At 36.8% G+C, this 16,470-nt stretch overlaps 1 protein-coding gene across 1 annotated transcript; it reads right to left on the reverse strand.

Annotated features, from left to right (window-relative positions):
* Window positions 1-478: 478 nt before the first annotated feature.
* LOC149286342 (ras-interacting protein 1-like) lies at window positions 479-16,210 on the reverse strand. Its single transcript, XM_089494247.1, has 11 exons — window positions 16,077-16,210; window positions 13,873-14,462; window positions 12,978-13,357; window positions 11,752-12,390; window positions 9,928-9,965; window positions 9,286-9,437; window positions 7,640-7,755; window positions 7,194-7,434; window positions 4,807-4,979; window positions 2,756-2,903; window positions 479-675 (listed from the first exon to the last, which is right to left on the reverse strand). The coding sequence occupies exons 1-11, from the start codon at window positions 16,208-16,210 to the stop codon at window positions 479-481; spliced, it is 2,808 nt and encodes a 935-aa protein (XP_089350373.1).
* Window positions 16,211-16,470: the final 260 nt, after the last annotated feature.

Here is a 16,470-nt window from a genome sequence, read left to right on the forward strand (position 1 = left end):
ATTATGTCATATAACACAATAATATGACAATGACATAATATATTGCAAAGGAGGTTTCATTAAAATATTTGAGCAAGGAGATGTCATGCTTAAAATAGCAAAGATCCTGTTAGTTAGAGTTTAGCCCAGACATACAAACAAAACAGGATGTCCTGTAGATTATTTCACTAAATGTTATATATCCACTTAAAGATACTCAAGCACTTGTTGACTTCAGACACTGCGTCCAGCTGCCTCTTTGTGGTAACGTCTGTTAGTGATCTGTTCAAGTGCAGTGTGAGGCTTATTTCAAGAACAGAAAGCACATCCATACTTATACCTGTTGCTTCTTATCTTATTCTACGAGTAGACAATCAATATTTTGCCAACATCCCTTTCTTCCACACTCAAAGCACAAGAATCAAAACCATACATTGAATCTTCACAAAGTCTCTGAGTTTTCCACAGGTTTTTTTATTTTTTTATTCACAGTGGTCTATTATTTGCTGTCCATTCTATATGGTGCTCTTTGGTTAGCGGGCAAGGATTTCTGCTCAAGATCCCAGACAAAATGTCGAAGCTGACAAAGTATTTTGTGAAAAGCATCATTTGCAATCGGGTCAGAGAGTTGAAGGCGGAAGTTGTCACAAGGCAAAATCAATGGAGGGTGGTCAGTGAAGCTCTCGAAGATGTCTGCTGTAGACAAATATAATTAAGGAAGTTTAGTACAGTATATTTCTAATTAATGGTGTATGAATACAAAAATCTTTATGTACAGAGACATGTTAACGTATATTAGCATATATTCATGTCTGGCAAACTGTGTAGAACATCTGTGTGTAAAAAAGACACATATCTTTTTATACTCAAATTGCAACTTTTCCGTACCCAGTGCAAATAATCCTTAAATTAGAATTTTTCTACTGAGTGCTGCAAACCTTTATATATTGCCCTTCAGAAATTACTTGAAAACAGGGATCAAGCATCGCTACAACATAACATCTAAACATGATTCATATTTATCTTGATGGAATAGGGGTTTTAAGCTCTTTTACTATCACCACCAGACCTGAATCATCAGGGGACAGATGGTATGTGACCTTAAACAGTTCTCTTACTTATTTCCTGTGGAAGGTTTGATCAGTTGTTTGAATTCACACAATGTTAGCATTTTAAAGCGTCTTTCTTGTTGTCCTTACCGCTTACACACTACATTGTAAACCATTGAGTTGCTAATTGAGTAATTTAAGAACGTATTAACAAAACCACCCAGATATAATGCATTCTACAACAGGAACCTGTTAATAAGTTACTGTCATAAGTCAAAGTCAGTCTAATGCATCAAGTTAGTATAAAGTAAGTTAATAGAAGATTAAAATGTACAATAATGGCCTTTTGTGCCACCAATTTAATTGTTGTCCAGCTTGGGCAAAACTGAACCCATTTCATCCATTCCTTGCCAGGGTGTCCCTAAAAGTAACCAGGTTGTCACCCTGTTAAATAGACTGTATTTTTTATTTTACTCTTCAGAATACATTGTACATAATAATAAATAATAAATAATAATATTTGATACAGAACCATATTGAACAGCGATACACAATGAGTAAAAAGAAAATAACAAATAGTGAAGAGGACCCTGCTCAAACCAGCTTACGATTGTATTAAAAGTAAGAACTTTTACCTTGTACAGCGCTGCAGAATCTGTCGGCGTTTTATAAATAAAGTATAATAATAATAATAATAATTTTCTTCTATTGCTTACTTTCATGCAGGGTGCCTTTTTATTGTCCTGGAGGGAAGGGTAGTTGCCTATATAGTGTTGGAGCCATCATTGTTCACAATGCTATGTCAGGTCCAAACTGTCAGAAGTGAGATTCCAACTGAATGTGGTACTTGTAATTTTGGAGAAGTCTCTGCAATAGCACAGAGAGCGGGCATGCTGCCGGAAGTAAGCATTGGAGATTATCTGCTTTTTTTTTGAATTTTAGCAGATAATTAATATTGTAAGCTCGTTTGAGCAGGGCCCTCCTCACCTGTTGTCTCTGTTAGTCAATTGGTTATGTTACATACTACTTATGTCCTGTCTACCCATTGTACAGCGCTATGGAATTTGATGGCGCTATATAAAACAATAAATAATAATAATAATATGCAAACCTTACATTTAATCAAGGTTTGTTTCACTGTTTTCTGAAGCGTTAAAAAGGCTTCCACTATCTAGCCCTGACTTTTCTTTTTCTCTAAGTATTTATATTTCTAAGAAAAATTTAAACAATAAAAATGGATGCATGCTATAAAACACCAGCAAAACTATTTATATTCTGTATATTCTATTGCTCTTTTTAGCTGTTTTTTTTTCCTTCTTGACAAATATGCTTGTCACCTGTTTCCTTTGTTCTTACTGTCCTTTCTGAGAAGAATGGCTGTAATCTCTATATTGTTATTTTGTTTATATAGACTTGAGCCAAAAAAATGGTTCACAGCTGGAAGTGGTTAAAAAGTCAGCCAAGATAAAAAGCTTACAAAAGAAAAACACACATACAGACATTTATTCAAATATGCATAAATGGCCCTGCATGTGTTACCTCTGTAGTTTATTCACGTAACAGCTTTGTGGGTAAATTAAAAACATTAATTAAAACCTTTTACGCAAAGCATTTCAGATTCCTTATGATCTTCATACTTAATATTTGAGGATAAAATAGGTCTGCGGGATAAGGATGCCTATACAGAAGGTCAAAACACAAGGTCAGACTGCACTCATTGAACTCACTGTTTGTGATTGCATCTTTTTCCTCCTCTGGGGGGTCCCAAGCAGCAGGATGTGATCGCCCCACTCCCAGATGATAGTTTCTTAACAAGTGATTGAGCTGAGCACTACTCAATGCTGGATATTCATTCCAAAGACTACCCCAAGAAAGCTGCATTGAAAAGTGAAAAGAAATATTTCACAAATAACATTATACGGATAATATATTTGCAATAATGCAACTTTTTGATAATACCCATTTCTGAAAGGAGCAATTGGTCGTTGCAATATGTTTTCTGGGGGCTAAACCAATGAATGGGAGATAAACAAGCGCTGAAATATATTCTGGAGATTTATAAACTACCAGAAACGTTATTAATTTAGTGGAGATTACTTGAAATCCTTAGTCAATACAGATGAGTGCTCAACACAGAATGAAAGAAGCGCCTGGTGAACAAAACAGAGAGGGTAATGGTCTTACTGAATATTAAAAATAGGGCATATTAACCCCTTAAGGATAATGGGCGGTCCCTAAACCCATTTAAAACAATGCATTACATGTACGGGCTTTGTCATTAAGGGGTTAAAGTTCATATATTATTGGCCACATCAAACAACATCAACCACTAGCATCTACAAAAAGACACAATCTTTCTATATATACAGAAACAATATCAATCATTATTGCTCTCCAGACAACAGAGGGCAAAACAAGACAATTTTCATGTGGGGTGGAAGACAAAGTAGGATTGAAATAACAATTATCTAATAACACATTTCACAGAGTTAATATTGTCAAGGGAAGACAGCCCACTTAATTTTTGAGGCCAAAGATGTACACACAATAAGAGTGTATTTTTGTCAATTACTGTTTTTTTGTGTAACTTTATTGGGCACTTTTGCTTTGTTCATTACAGATGAGTGGGCTAGCAAAAATTCCTGGTCCTGACCATGAAATTATAAATAGGGTGTTAATCCTCAAATCACTAAAAAAACAAAAAGATGAAACAGCACCCAGTGAAATATACCAGCTGCTATAGGGACTAGTGTGCAAATCCCCCACAACACACTTTCAAATACAAATAAATACAAGATTACAATTGTCCACGTGCGCTTGGTACAAAAAAATGTTGAATCCATAGTAAATTTAGATCTTGATCGCTAATTTGTGAGTGCAACCATTACGGCTGATTTCTCACACAGTATACACTATGATTTTTTTCTTCTTTTTATATATACATCTCAGGAATACCACCAAAAATATCAGGTTACTATAAATGTACTATTGATTCAACACTTTTTTGTACCAAGCACATGTGGACAATTGCACCCTTGTATTAAACAAAGATATTTATGTTGTTAATTTCTTGTTGTACAGAAAATAGGACATTAGAGGTTAGCATGATAGGGTATGGAAATAAAATATAAACTTTATTTCCTTTTAAACCCTGCCTCATTCTTAATATGTCCTTCTCTCATGCTGTCTTCTTGCTACTTTTACTATCCTTCTTGCCACCTATTGTTATCCCATCCTTACCCTACATCCTGTTTACTGAGTAATCCTAGCTTTACATGCCTTTGTGCATTCTCATTTTCCGTGTTCACCCCTGTCTTCAGCACTGCAACCTCTCCCTGCTCTTTCTTGTAGAGAGGATGTTAAGTGACATATTTTCAGCATGTGGCTATGACTACTACCCTTGCTGAATGGAAGGATATATGGTGAATACGATAAATGCTCTAATATGCGTATTTCCAAGTGGTTACATCATCGCTGTTCACACACTTTGAAACATTCTGCCTCATGAAACCTCCAATCATAAAGCGATTTTCAGATTTCAAGTGTTCAGATTCATACAGTTTTTTGGTTCTAGAGGGGAAAAGGTTGATCCTGTCAAAAAGTGTCAGGATGACTAATTAGTGTAACTGAAAACTTACAGCTCCATTTTGTTAAATGGTCACAGGTTGACATCTGTGTTTATGGAGTCACGTTGAGGAGCCAAATATCACTTAAGCTGCCTGATGGTCCCGATTGTACCTTACATTAATAAAAACCAACAAAAATAACTTCCTCTTACCTTTAGTAGACTAGTTTTAGGAATGCAGAGCAAGTTTACAGTGGTAGACAATTTTCGGAAGAATTCCGCTGCGATATCACCCAGACCAATCCCTTGCAACCAATCAAGGACCAAGTCAAGATTAGTACGGATTTGAACAGCTTTTGACCATTGGTAAAATGGCTCCCCATTACCTGTAAAATATAAGATTGATAAGGCTTTCTAACGCATACGGTGGAAAAAAATAATTAGCAGAAGTATATATGAGGCAAAACAGGTATATCAAAACAATGTCAGAGACTTTGGAATCTATAACAGAGAGCAACAAGATAGACAGTTTCTGTTTTAAATATAAAAAAGTGCATTTCTTGAAAGCTTAGCCCAGATAACAATAAAAAATTTCTGTGTGAAGAAAAATATAATATTTGTTTTAGTCACCTCTGTTGACGAAAAGAAGCTCAAAATGTTACACATTTTATTGCACAGAGTTAAATGTTTGTGGTGTTATGGAACATGAAAAAGGACGTCATTCTCTCTTTTCAGAGTAGGCGACCTTCAGCTTCCTGCTATGAAGGGAAAAAGTGTTCCCTGCAGTCCTGAGACCAAGGCCAGGAGGAAACATACCATTTCCTGCAGATAACCTGCCAGGACAATGAGAGGAACTAGTGGCCCTGAGATGAGGCAAGTGAGCAGCCCCTCCTCCAATAGTAAAGATAAATGAATCAGGGAAAGATCCTTGGTAGTAAAATGCTGGACAGAAGTGCCTCACTGTAATATTTCCAGGCCAAATATAGGTCATTGGGCATTCTACTTCCAGCATTATTGATTTCAACTGGCGCAGGACATACAATCCCAAATGTTTGAAATGAAAAGAACTGAAAATCTTGAAACTGATATAGTTTGCAAACAGCTGCTGAATTGGGACTTCATACATTGATCGGTGCTAGAGCTTCATTTTTTCCATCCTCCATACACAAACCTCTTATAGAGTAGGTTCTAAATAATATCTTAACTCATCTGGATATTATTAAATATATGTATTGTGAGGCTGTAAAACCCAGGGAGATGAATAGCTTGGCATTTGGGTACAGGTGCTATGCAGATCATACATATGGGTCCCTGGGGTGGAGCAATTGGAGAGCAGGGTGGGCCAATGCTCCATTCCCCCATTCTGTGGAAAATCCATGCCAGCTAGAAGGCTAGAAGTCTGCAGGATCCGGTCCGGGATTACTATGGGGCCTGAATCAGGCACAGGGGCTGGGCATTAAAACCCCCTGGAGCATGATAATCAGAGAGACTGTTGAGTTTCCCTGCACTCCCAGGGCAAAGAAAGGCCCTGAAGAAGACCATCCCTGAGCCAAGTGAGGCAATACCTGCCTGGACCTTTTGTGCGCTGTCTGGGAGAGGTTTTCCAGAGTGTGGCTCGGAGGTCAAGTTAGTGGATCTACTGAGGGCTCCAATTGGGAGCTACGTTGTTTCTTTTTATGATTTTGTTTTGGGGTGTTTCGTTTGAGCGATACAAAATAAAGAAGTTTTATGCTACAAGTTGGTGTTCCTGAGCCTGATTGCCCTAGAGGACTGTGATTAAGACTCTTAACTGTGACATTTTGCACCAAAAACTACAATGCATTCATACACAACCATACCATGAAGCACGCTTAACAAATGACATCACATGTCACAAGGATGGAATTTCACAAGAGATTTCAAATAAAACAAAAGATACACCTGCTGATTGCATGGAAATAGTAGAGGGAGAAAGTCTATCATGTTTCTTTTTTTTGCAATATGGTCAAATTAAAAAAAGATAACATTTTTAATAAATCATTTTTAAAAGATGCTTTACACCATTTTACAAGAAATGCAATATCATTGTTATACAGTAAGTCCTGCAGCATTTATCTAAAGGCTACACATGCTAAACCTTCTAAAATATCAAGTTCCGTTTAAGGTGTGCTTCCTTTCCAATTATAAATTATTCTAGACATTGATATTGATTATTTATAATAGGAAACTTGTGGGATTTTTCAGATTCTCGTTTAATAGTGTGATTAAAACGATATTCTAATTTCAGTAACTTCAATTAAAGAGTTTAGCAGATGCAAGACACTACCAACCTCTGTTTAGTCACTGACAAATGGAATTGTCAAAATGCGATATATTCAACTGCTACCTTCCATCAACTTTACAGATACAAAGGACACTTATGTTCACCCAAATTTAACTGCGAACTGTCCCTCATTTACTAGTACTTGTGTCTGAGCTACTTGCTATGGCACATGTACAGTTCCCAAATGGAACACTAAGCATACACAAAAGTGTGGATTCTGTAGTTACATAACTTGGGTGAAAAAAACCCACACATATTATACAGTATTTTGGTCTTGGATTTCTTGTTACAGACTTACCCTTTTCCATTAAAGTATTGAAGAGGGAGGCATTAGAGAAAAAAAAGAGGTAACCAAATGTCTGAGACACAAGATCGGCGTGCAATTCACACTCCCGTGTTAAATCCAATGTTGCTTGATAGATGGCAAGTGTTCCACGGGTACCTTCAGGCATGCGGCTCAACTCGCCAACATCTGAGAGATTTGAGGGGTCTGTGAAAGGATTGCTTTCTAGGAGAGCAGGAAGAGCTGCATACAATGTCTACCAATAGAAAACAATATAGAACAAAATACACTTTCAGTATAATAAAGTCAATGAAAAAACTGTTTTACATAACAAGCAGTGATGCATTCGTCCTGGCAAGCGAGTCTCCAAAATACTGAAGACTAATTTGTTTTAGGGTTGTTCACAGTAAAAAAGATTAATGATAGGTCACAGCAAAGTGAAAAGGAAAACGCACAGGTACCTTTGTTAGGTAATACACACACTGTTGAAATGTATACATAATGACTTCATCAAGGAGGGCCATCGACTCCTCACATGCTTCTAGATCAGTTGTGAGCAAAGCGTCTTGGGAAGTGCCTGTAGAGAGCCGCACAAATATACTCATTGAAAATGACACAACTCTACACAAATTCTACCAAGAAATATTTAACTTGTGAGTGCCATGCAACTGATTAATCAAATTTCTTGTAACATACAGTACTACATTTATACTTGTAACCTGTCAGATACTGATACATGCAATATATTTTGCTTGCATTATCTTTATTTGTCTTATATATTAATATTGCATTATAATCCTCAATATATAATGATTTTATTGTTGTTGGTAGTACCAATGCCTAGCACTAGTTTGAAAGTTTATATATATCATATTGTGTGATACCAGGTCACATGTTCTGTTCTATTTGTCAATTTTACCCTTTGATACTGTATATTCTTCTTCATTGTGCTGGGGCACAATTTATTTTGCTGTGGAAGGCTTGGGCAGTTTTCACAGCTCTATAGTTATAGTGATATGGTAATTTTATACACAGCTTAGATTTTAACTAGAGAAACTTTCACAAGTTAAGATACCCAGCTCATGGCAAACCATGCATCACATACGATATAGTGATATCATGTCATAACCTGTCCTAGACTGGCGATTATGAGGCGGCCCTGGCACTTTGACGTAGTCCACAGCAGGCATATCCACCTGGCGGATGGTGGAGCGATAAAACTATTGCAGCTAACACATTTCCTGACCCATGTCCTCTCCTTTTTTAAATAATCCTAAGAAAGACCTGCCAACAACTTTTACCAACTTAAAGGGGAAATCTCACCACAGCTCAGTTGTTTTAATAATGTATTAAGTATTTAAGCAACACATACTTAATCCTTTAAGTCATTTTTAAACATTAATTTTAGTTATCTGGAGCTTTAATACAAATACCCCCTCCCCCCCATGACCCTCTGGCACTGGTAAGGTTACATATTGCTGAAAAGGCTGCAAATTGTGGTCTTATTTTTAGCAACACACAGCTTTACACAGGAGTTGTCTGATGTCATTGGATGATGTCACTTTCCCCTCTAGTCTAGTCTGTGTCATAGCTGGAAGAGGTGACACTGTTATAAAGACTGAAGAAACTGGAGCCTCTTTCCAAAGAAGCAAGGACACCCATGGAAAAGTAAGTTTTCCAACAAACTGCTTCGTCGAACACTAGCTAAGCACACAGCATTAGGCACCTTAACAACTCCATAGCTATACCACAAAAAAGGACTGTTTTCACTGTTTGTGAAAAAGAGAAGGCATCTCTAGTAAGTGATACTTTGTGTCACACTGGGCAGGCATTTCTCTGTAGATAAAGAACAAATAAGGAGCAAACTTGGTAGAACATGGCAAGAACTGCAAGAATGATTTTTGAGTAATCAAGTTGACCCACAAGCCATTCTCTAATCACAGCCCCTGATAAGCAAGTATATTCAGCAAAACAATACAATACATTGACAGAATGATAAAACCATGTCTAGAATAGTAAAAACATCTTAAAGACTAGACTGTATTATATTTTCTTAATTCCATTATTCAAAACAGAGTTCAGCGATCAGTGCTTATTTGCGCTTTACCTTCTGATTCCCATTCCTTTTCCATGTCTAGGATTTTTCTTTGGACAAAATTGAGAAGTTCCATTGAGTTTGCCATCCATAACATTAGAGGCCGAAGGTCAGTAGCAACTTCTTCAATGCCCAGAGTACTCATAAAAGCTTTGTCCTGCTGACTATAAAAAATCAACCAAGTAAATTACAATCTTCCTCAAATGCCCCCCCCCAAGTTAATTACCAGTTAACAAGTATGCAAACTACAAAAAACTAAAACATATCTCAAGTTACAGAAGTACCTCTCCAACATGTTGAGCAGCTCTTAAAGGTAACAACAGTGTGCAATTGTATGACTGGGCTCTGGCATACTCAGCCTAAAAATTCACAGTGGGTGAGGAGAACATAGTTTGGGGTCTTAATGTGTGTTCAGACACATAGATGTAGTTGGCTAACACAACTGTATGACTAGGCACTAAAGTTTGACCTGTCTCTACTACCCCTGCCTACAATTCTGCTTGTTTAACTTGTAAAGATACTTAAAAAGAAAAGGGTATTTCTTAACATTTAACTTATCCAACAACTTTTGATATCTAACAGTCACTATTTATAATAGATCTGAACAATTTAGCAAGGAAATGTAAAGAAAGGCAGGAAATGATCACAACTTACTTTTCTGGTTGCTTGTCTCCAATCTCTTTAATCTTCTCCTGTACAGACAAAACACATTAACAAATATTTAAGAATGAAACTACATTTACAAACGACTAAACATTAAATCATGGACATTTTTTAACCACCTTGTCTGAATTCATAAATAAATTATAAATACATTTATAAAAAAAATGTATGTGGGTTACAGAGTGATTATATATATATCTATATATATATACACACACACACACACACACACACACACACACACACACACACACACACACACACTCTATATGGACAAAAGTATTGAGACACCTGACTATTACACCAACAGAGACTTTTATGACATTGTATTCTAAATGCATAGACATTAATATGAAGTTGGTTCCTATTAGAGTGGTTTTTTTTGCCCATTCATCCAGTAGAGCATTTGTGAAGTCAGGCACTGATGGACAAGAAGGTCTGGCTCACAATCTCCATTCCAAAGGTGTTCAATAGGGTTGCGGTCAGGGCTTTGTGCAGGCCACTCAAGTTCTTCCACAACAAACGCATCCAACCATGTCTTTATGGACCTTGCTTTGTGCGCCACTTTATGGACAAAAATATTGGGACACACCTGTTAATTAAAATCAGGTTTTGGGCCCCTTCCTTCCCGGTGAAGGAAAATCTCAATGCTTCAGATTACCATTTTGGACAATGCTGGTTCCAACTTTGGTTCCAGCTTTGTGGGAACAGTTTGGGAAAAGACCTATTCTCTAATCCAGCATGTATGTGCTCCAGTGCAAAAAGCAATAATATAATAGACCTTATACATAATAATGTCTATATATTTAGAATGCAATGTCATCAAAGTCCCTGTTGGTGTAATAGTCAGTTATACCAATATTTTTCTTTCCATATAGTGTATGTATATATAACCCTGTACATGGTCCACAGGTGAAAACCTTGGTACAATCCTTACTATAGACAATTATAACAAGGCAAGAAGCACATAGGTACACACACATATGCACATAGTAGTGCTGAGGTTCTATTAGAGGTCACGCTTTTTGAAAGTGAATATTAATTTCATTTTTACATAACTATTTATAATGTTATAAACTAGTCCCCATAGCCTCCCTGTGCTATGGAAAATTAATGATCTGCATCTGGGATGGGTAAATTGACAATTAACGATCTGCATCTGGGATGGCTAAAGTACGTGTTCATGATTTGTGGGTATGATGGCCTAAGAGGATGGTTATATTTTGAATACATTTTGTACTACAGTACTGGTGCCATTGGTAGTTGGTTATTAGTTCCTTTTATGTGGTATAATGATCCATGTCTGTTTTTTAACTATTCTCCAGATAGCTGCCAACTTGATGTAATGCTGTTTAATTAAACATTCTATATACTGCCCTGACCTCACTATTTGGACCAATGATCACATATGCCACCCTCCACAATACTCATCCCCTGCCTATTTTTACACTCCTAGCTTTCACCAGTTGCTGTCTGACTTTTTACTTTACTACCTACAGTGCTGTATTCTAATATTACTAGTGCGGACACAAAAAGAGTTAGACATTTTACATTGGAGTGTCATCGGTTTTAACCTATACCCTTGTATTATACGCCCTGAATTGCTGACTCCTATTAAATAAACTGCTGTAAATATTTACATATTATGTAGGTACAATATGCACACAATGATGCTTATGCAGTCCATGTAATGCATATTTAATTCATTCATAAGCTACTTTCCATTTTGCGTTTAATACTTATATTAATTTATAAGCCTTATTGTTTGTTGCAACACATCAATTTCAGGGAATTGTTATAGAAGATAGGTATTACCCAGACTACTTCCTTGATGAGCGTGGCAATCTTCATGACTAACTTGGGGAAATGCCCAGGGTCTAGGGCTCGAGTTGAGTGCTCAATACAGAGGCTGAAGAGGTAGGCAGGAGACAGTTTAAACTCATTGCCAGGGTTACCAGTTTTTTCAATAATTTCTTTCAACAAAGCATCCTCTTCCTGTGAGCGGTACTGCAACATCAAATCCCGACTCTCTATGTATGCTTGCACGGCCTCTTGTCTCTCTTGTAGCGTGCGCCCACACATTTGGCATGAAAAGGCCCCACTCAGTCCAGGTGATGACCAGGACTGTGGAAGCCAGGCAGGTTTGCCTTGGACTACCCTAGGATCTTTATACATGAACAAAAAATGTTCCCCAAGTCCCAACAAATCTCCAGTCTGAAGTTCAGCTTCTCTTTGTAGTACTACTCCATTATGTATAACAAGAGCCCCGCGGTAAGGCCTTACACGGACTATATTCTTCTGTCCAGAGGAATCCAAATGCCATACACAACAGTGACGAGGAAGGATATCTGGAGCCGAAAGGAAAGTGTCAACATAAGGTCCTTTGTCCCTGGAAGATTTTTCTGATCTCCCAAATAGATGCTTCTTCCGGGTCATTACATATATAACAAAGTCCTGCCACAAAAAGACAACAAAATCTCATTATGTTATAACAACTGTTTACAGTGACATATAAGTAAATAAAACTAAATTTTAAAACTGCGAAAAAACATGATCACACCTGCAATAAAAGGTATTATTACCACATATTGATTACCAGTTGAATACCATTTCTCTGACCCATCCTATATCCTTTCCATCTCCAACCTCGCCGTTATATTTACTGATAGTTTTGTTTTTAAATCTCCACCGTTACTCCATTACTTTTCCTTTTCTTGCTCACTTTCATCTTGTGCACTTTCCTATTTGACTTCACAAATTAATATATTCCTTTTAAACCAAGCAGCCAAATTCAAGAAGACAAATTAAGTGTTCACATTTCCATAGGTATTTCAATCACAATTTTTTGAAATGGTCACAATTAATTAATCTAGACCACAACTAAATAAAGGAAATCCAAACCTATTGAAGGATGGGCAAAGTAGATTTAAACAAAGTTAACTAATAATAATAACTTTAAAAAATGACTGAATTGATTCCCATCCACATGCAGCAAAAGCTTCTGATTAACAAACGTAAGAATTAAGTAATATTTATCATACCTGCTCTTTGTTGTATCCTTGAAGAAGAAGAAAGTATGGGTGCTGTACAGGTGGCTGAATCAAGCATTGAGACAGACGTTCGAAATCTAAGTTGTCTGCAGCATAGTCTACGCTGTCAGCATTATGAGTGTTTTCGGACAAGCTTTGTATCTCCACACTGCCATCCTTTAGACTTGGATCTACATCCTGTGTAGCATCTGTATCGTTAGCTACCATGCTTTTAATGCTTTTCCTTTCTCTCCGCTTCTTGGAGTTCAGATTGATATCACTTATACTGCGGCGAAGCGAGATGCTATCTTCTCGGTCCCTCATTGGGGCATTTCCACCAGAGGCCGCTCGAGACCGACTCTTCTGTAACCTGCGAGCTTGAGCATTGATACCTGTGGTAACATAATGCATAGAGATTTCAAAAGACAAAAAAACACTTGTGAAATATGTACATAATACAAATAAAAACATTTAGAAACACTCCATATGTTATTGTTCATCAGATCAGTACCTCTTTTGCAGATTCTTTCTGTTGTTTTTTTCCCCTTTTTTGTGTTTTGTGGGGGTAGTTTTAGGTTAGTAGTACATTTTTTTTCTTACCTACACAATATTTTAGCTATTTCAGAAATGTTACATTTTTTAAGCTGACAGTGGTCCACGATGGAGTCAATATTTGGTTAAATCAAGGTTCATGTACTGAAGTGGATTTGTCCAACAAAAATACAATTAGCAAATACCAAAAATTCATGTATATGCCACCTCAACAAAAGTCATTATATAATACATTTCACAGGTGGAAAACTGGATCCATGGCTAAACTGGATCACAATTCGATAATTTTAAATATGCATAATAACTCAGAGTGTACTTTTGTATTTCAACAAAGGGCCATCTAGAACATTCCCACCTGCAGTCTCTTTATCTTCGGCTGTTGTCATCTTCTCCACTTCCTGCTTCCGTCTAATTTCAAAGCGACGAGAAAAACCAGCTTTAGGCTTCCACATTTCCTGCAGAACCAGGGGGCGTTCATGGTCCCCTACTATACGTAGGTATTCCATCTTCCATTCCCCTTCATGCCCCACAAAGCGACCCACAACATCGCACAGGACAAAGGTTTCTGTGTCTGAATCAACTACAGCATATCTTTCCAGGGCCTCCCTAACTAACTCCCTTGCAGTAGAACGTGGAGTGGCCAAAACACTTTTGTAGTTCGTTCCAGAAGATATGTCATCACCAAATATCTTGAGAATACCTGGCAAATTTTTTTGGCTAGAGAGCTCCACCAGGTCCTCAGGCACAGTGTCAATGATCTCTGACAACTTCTTCTCGCTGCCCCAGCGTCCTGTTCCACTACCTGCACTAATACTACCAACAATACTGTTCGTACTGCGGTGAAAAATGTTTGACAGGCGTTTATGACGGTTGTTTTTGTTCTTAGTTGGCTGGCGCAATTCCACAGTCTCATTGCTGCGGCTGGCTGTGTCTGAGGAGGTTGACCTGTCAATAAGAATCGCATATTAGGTACGCAAACAAAGACAAGAATGAGTTTTTAACTTTTATGTTGTCTGCATATTCTTTTATATCTGGATTTGCATGTATAACAAATTGGATTTAAACATGTATACATTTGTACAAGCGGCATAGCTGAAATTAATAACAGCTCATGCATAAAAGATACCATAGCTTAAAAATATATACACACTAACAAGCTAACTGAGATACCAGCAACAATAAATAAATAGGTAACAGTCATCAGTGTTATCTTCCATTTGCTCAAGAACATTCTTTAAAATTCTTACACGTTTTTAACTTTGGAATGTCCACTTTGCTACATTTGGTAATTTGCTTTAAGTAGAACAGCTGACAAAAGATAATTCAGTTGAACTTTAATTTCAAGGACACCATGCTATCAACTTGGACAAACTAACCACAAACAGCACATGAATCTCAGTGTTACCCAAAACACAAAAACAATTATGCTGACACTTTTCAGACAGCTATTTTTGAGAACTTTCAGTTTTGTGCAGTTAACCTCTTGTTTTTAAGGCTATGGTGCAAAAGTATTTGAAACAAAAGCCAAATCAATCATATCCAACAGCTGACTATTCATATATCACCTAGAATATGATGAAGGATGAAGGATGACGATGGCTAATTCTGCTGGTTTCTGCCAGCAAACCTTACAGTCTAAACTTCAAGGAAATGATACAGCTTAAACTTCTTGATACCCGCCCTCTAATTTCCTCTCATTACACTCTTTCATTCCAACGTTTGTCATATGATTGTGCTACAGGATGGCGGAAGGGAAACCCCACCTTCTAAGCACTGTCTCAGCAAAGCCATTAAAATATTCAACTTGATTTTACTGTAGGCATTTTGGATCTGCAGACATATTATATTCAATCTAACGGTCCAGAAGGTTATATAATATGCAAAACACTGAAGCAATTAGTAACTATTGTTCTGGTTTAAAGTCAGACAATATGCTTTTATTATCGCCTTTTCTCTAAACTACATCTATCCTGCATACTGTCACAATTTTCTTGTCTTTGGATTCTCCTGTTCCATAAATAAGGAGACCTTTTAAGACCGTAGCAAAACAATTTGATTAATTGCTCATAAGTGTTATAGTCCAGCAGATGTCCAATCCTCTAACACCAAAGCCTGAAGAGTTTTATGGCCTAAGAATTATTTCTGTTCATTAGGCAACTGACTAATGGAAAATAAAAATAATTGATTGATCTAAAGTTGTTAGATAATTGTTAATTAGATATATTTAGAAACATATTTTTGACCATTTTCATTTTACATTAATATGAAAAACATAGGTTTTTGTTTTCCAACACACTTATGAAAGACAAGTGTAAAAAGCTTTTAGGTAAGGCATCAATTAAATTAATATAATATCAATATAAATTAAATGAAACAAATAGCCACAAAATAAGAAGTTGGTAGAGCATTGCAATTTAAATATGTGTCTTCCTTTTAAATAATTATTTGCTTTTCTAGTATTTTAGGTAAACAGGACTAGTGAAGTACGTGCAGTACTGTGAAGGCCACATAATGTGACACATGTCCAACATATGAATAGGGAATAATTCGTAATCTTACTTGATTGAACCCACACTAGGCCAACGCCGGCCTAATTTGGCAAAATGCTTCTTTGGAGAATTAATCCATAGTCCAACAGGAAAATGAAGCTTTCCAAATCTGGGGCTTCCTTCCTTTTTCTCTTCGTGAAACATGGTCTAACCTTTTCAGACCTAGGATGAAAAAATGTTAAAGCTTCCAATTGTTGAAACCAGAATTTTGTTAATGCATAATAGTTTTTTTTGTCAAAGATCAGCTCCTCTAATATAGATGGAAGATTGACTGACCATAAAGAAACAGCCACTAGTGTATGTGGGTATATATATATACATTTAAATGAAATGCTTCTGATTGGTTACTTATAGAATTTCATTTAACAAAAAGAAAAAAAGAAAGGAGTTTCCAAAAAAAGGGG

The sequence above is a fragment of the Sceloporus occidentalis genome, unplaced genomic scaffold (genome assembly GCF_023333645.1).
Source record: "Sceloporus occidentalis isolate IW3139 unplaced genomic scaffold, rSceOcc1.0.p SCAF_70, whole genome shotgun sequence".
NCBI classification, from domain to species: Eukaryota; Metazoa; Chordata; class Lepidosauria; order Squamata; family Phrynosomatidae; genus Sceloporus; species Sceloporus occidentalis.

What these genes read in the sequence shown, in the direction of transcription:
- LOC149286342 (XM_089494247.1), bottom strand. Translation starts at nt 16,210, where the DNA reads ATGTTTCACGAAGAGAAAAAGGAAGGAAGCCCCAGATTTGGAAAGCTT. An exon ending in AAGGATACAACAAAGAGCAG is followed by an intron (nt 12,391 to 12,977) that starts GTATGATAAATA and finishes TTTTTGTGGCAG; the next exon opens with GACTTTGTTATATATGTAAT. An exon ending in CAATACTTTAATGGAAAAGG is followed by an intron (nt 4,980 to 7,193) that starts GTAAGTCTGTAA and finishes TATATTTTACAG; the next exon opens with GTAATGGGGAGCCATTTTAC.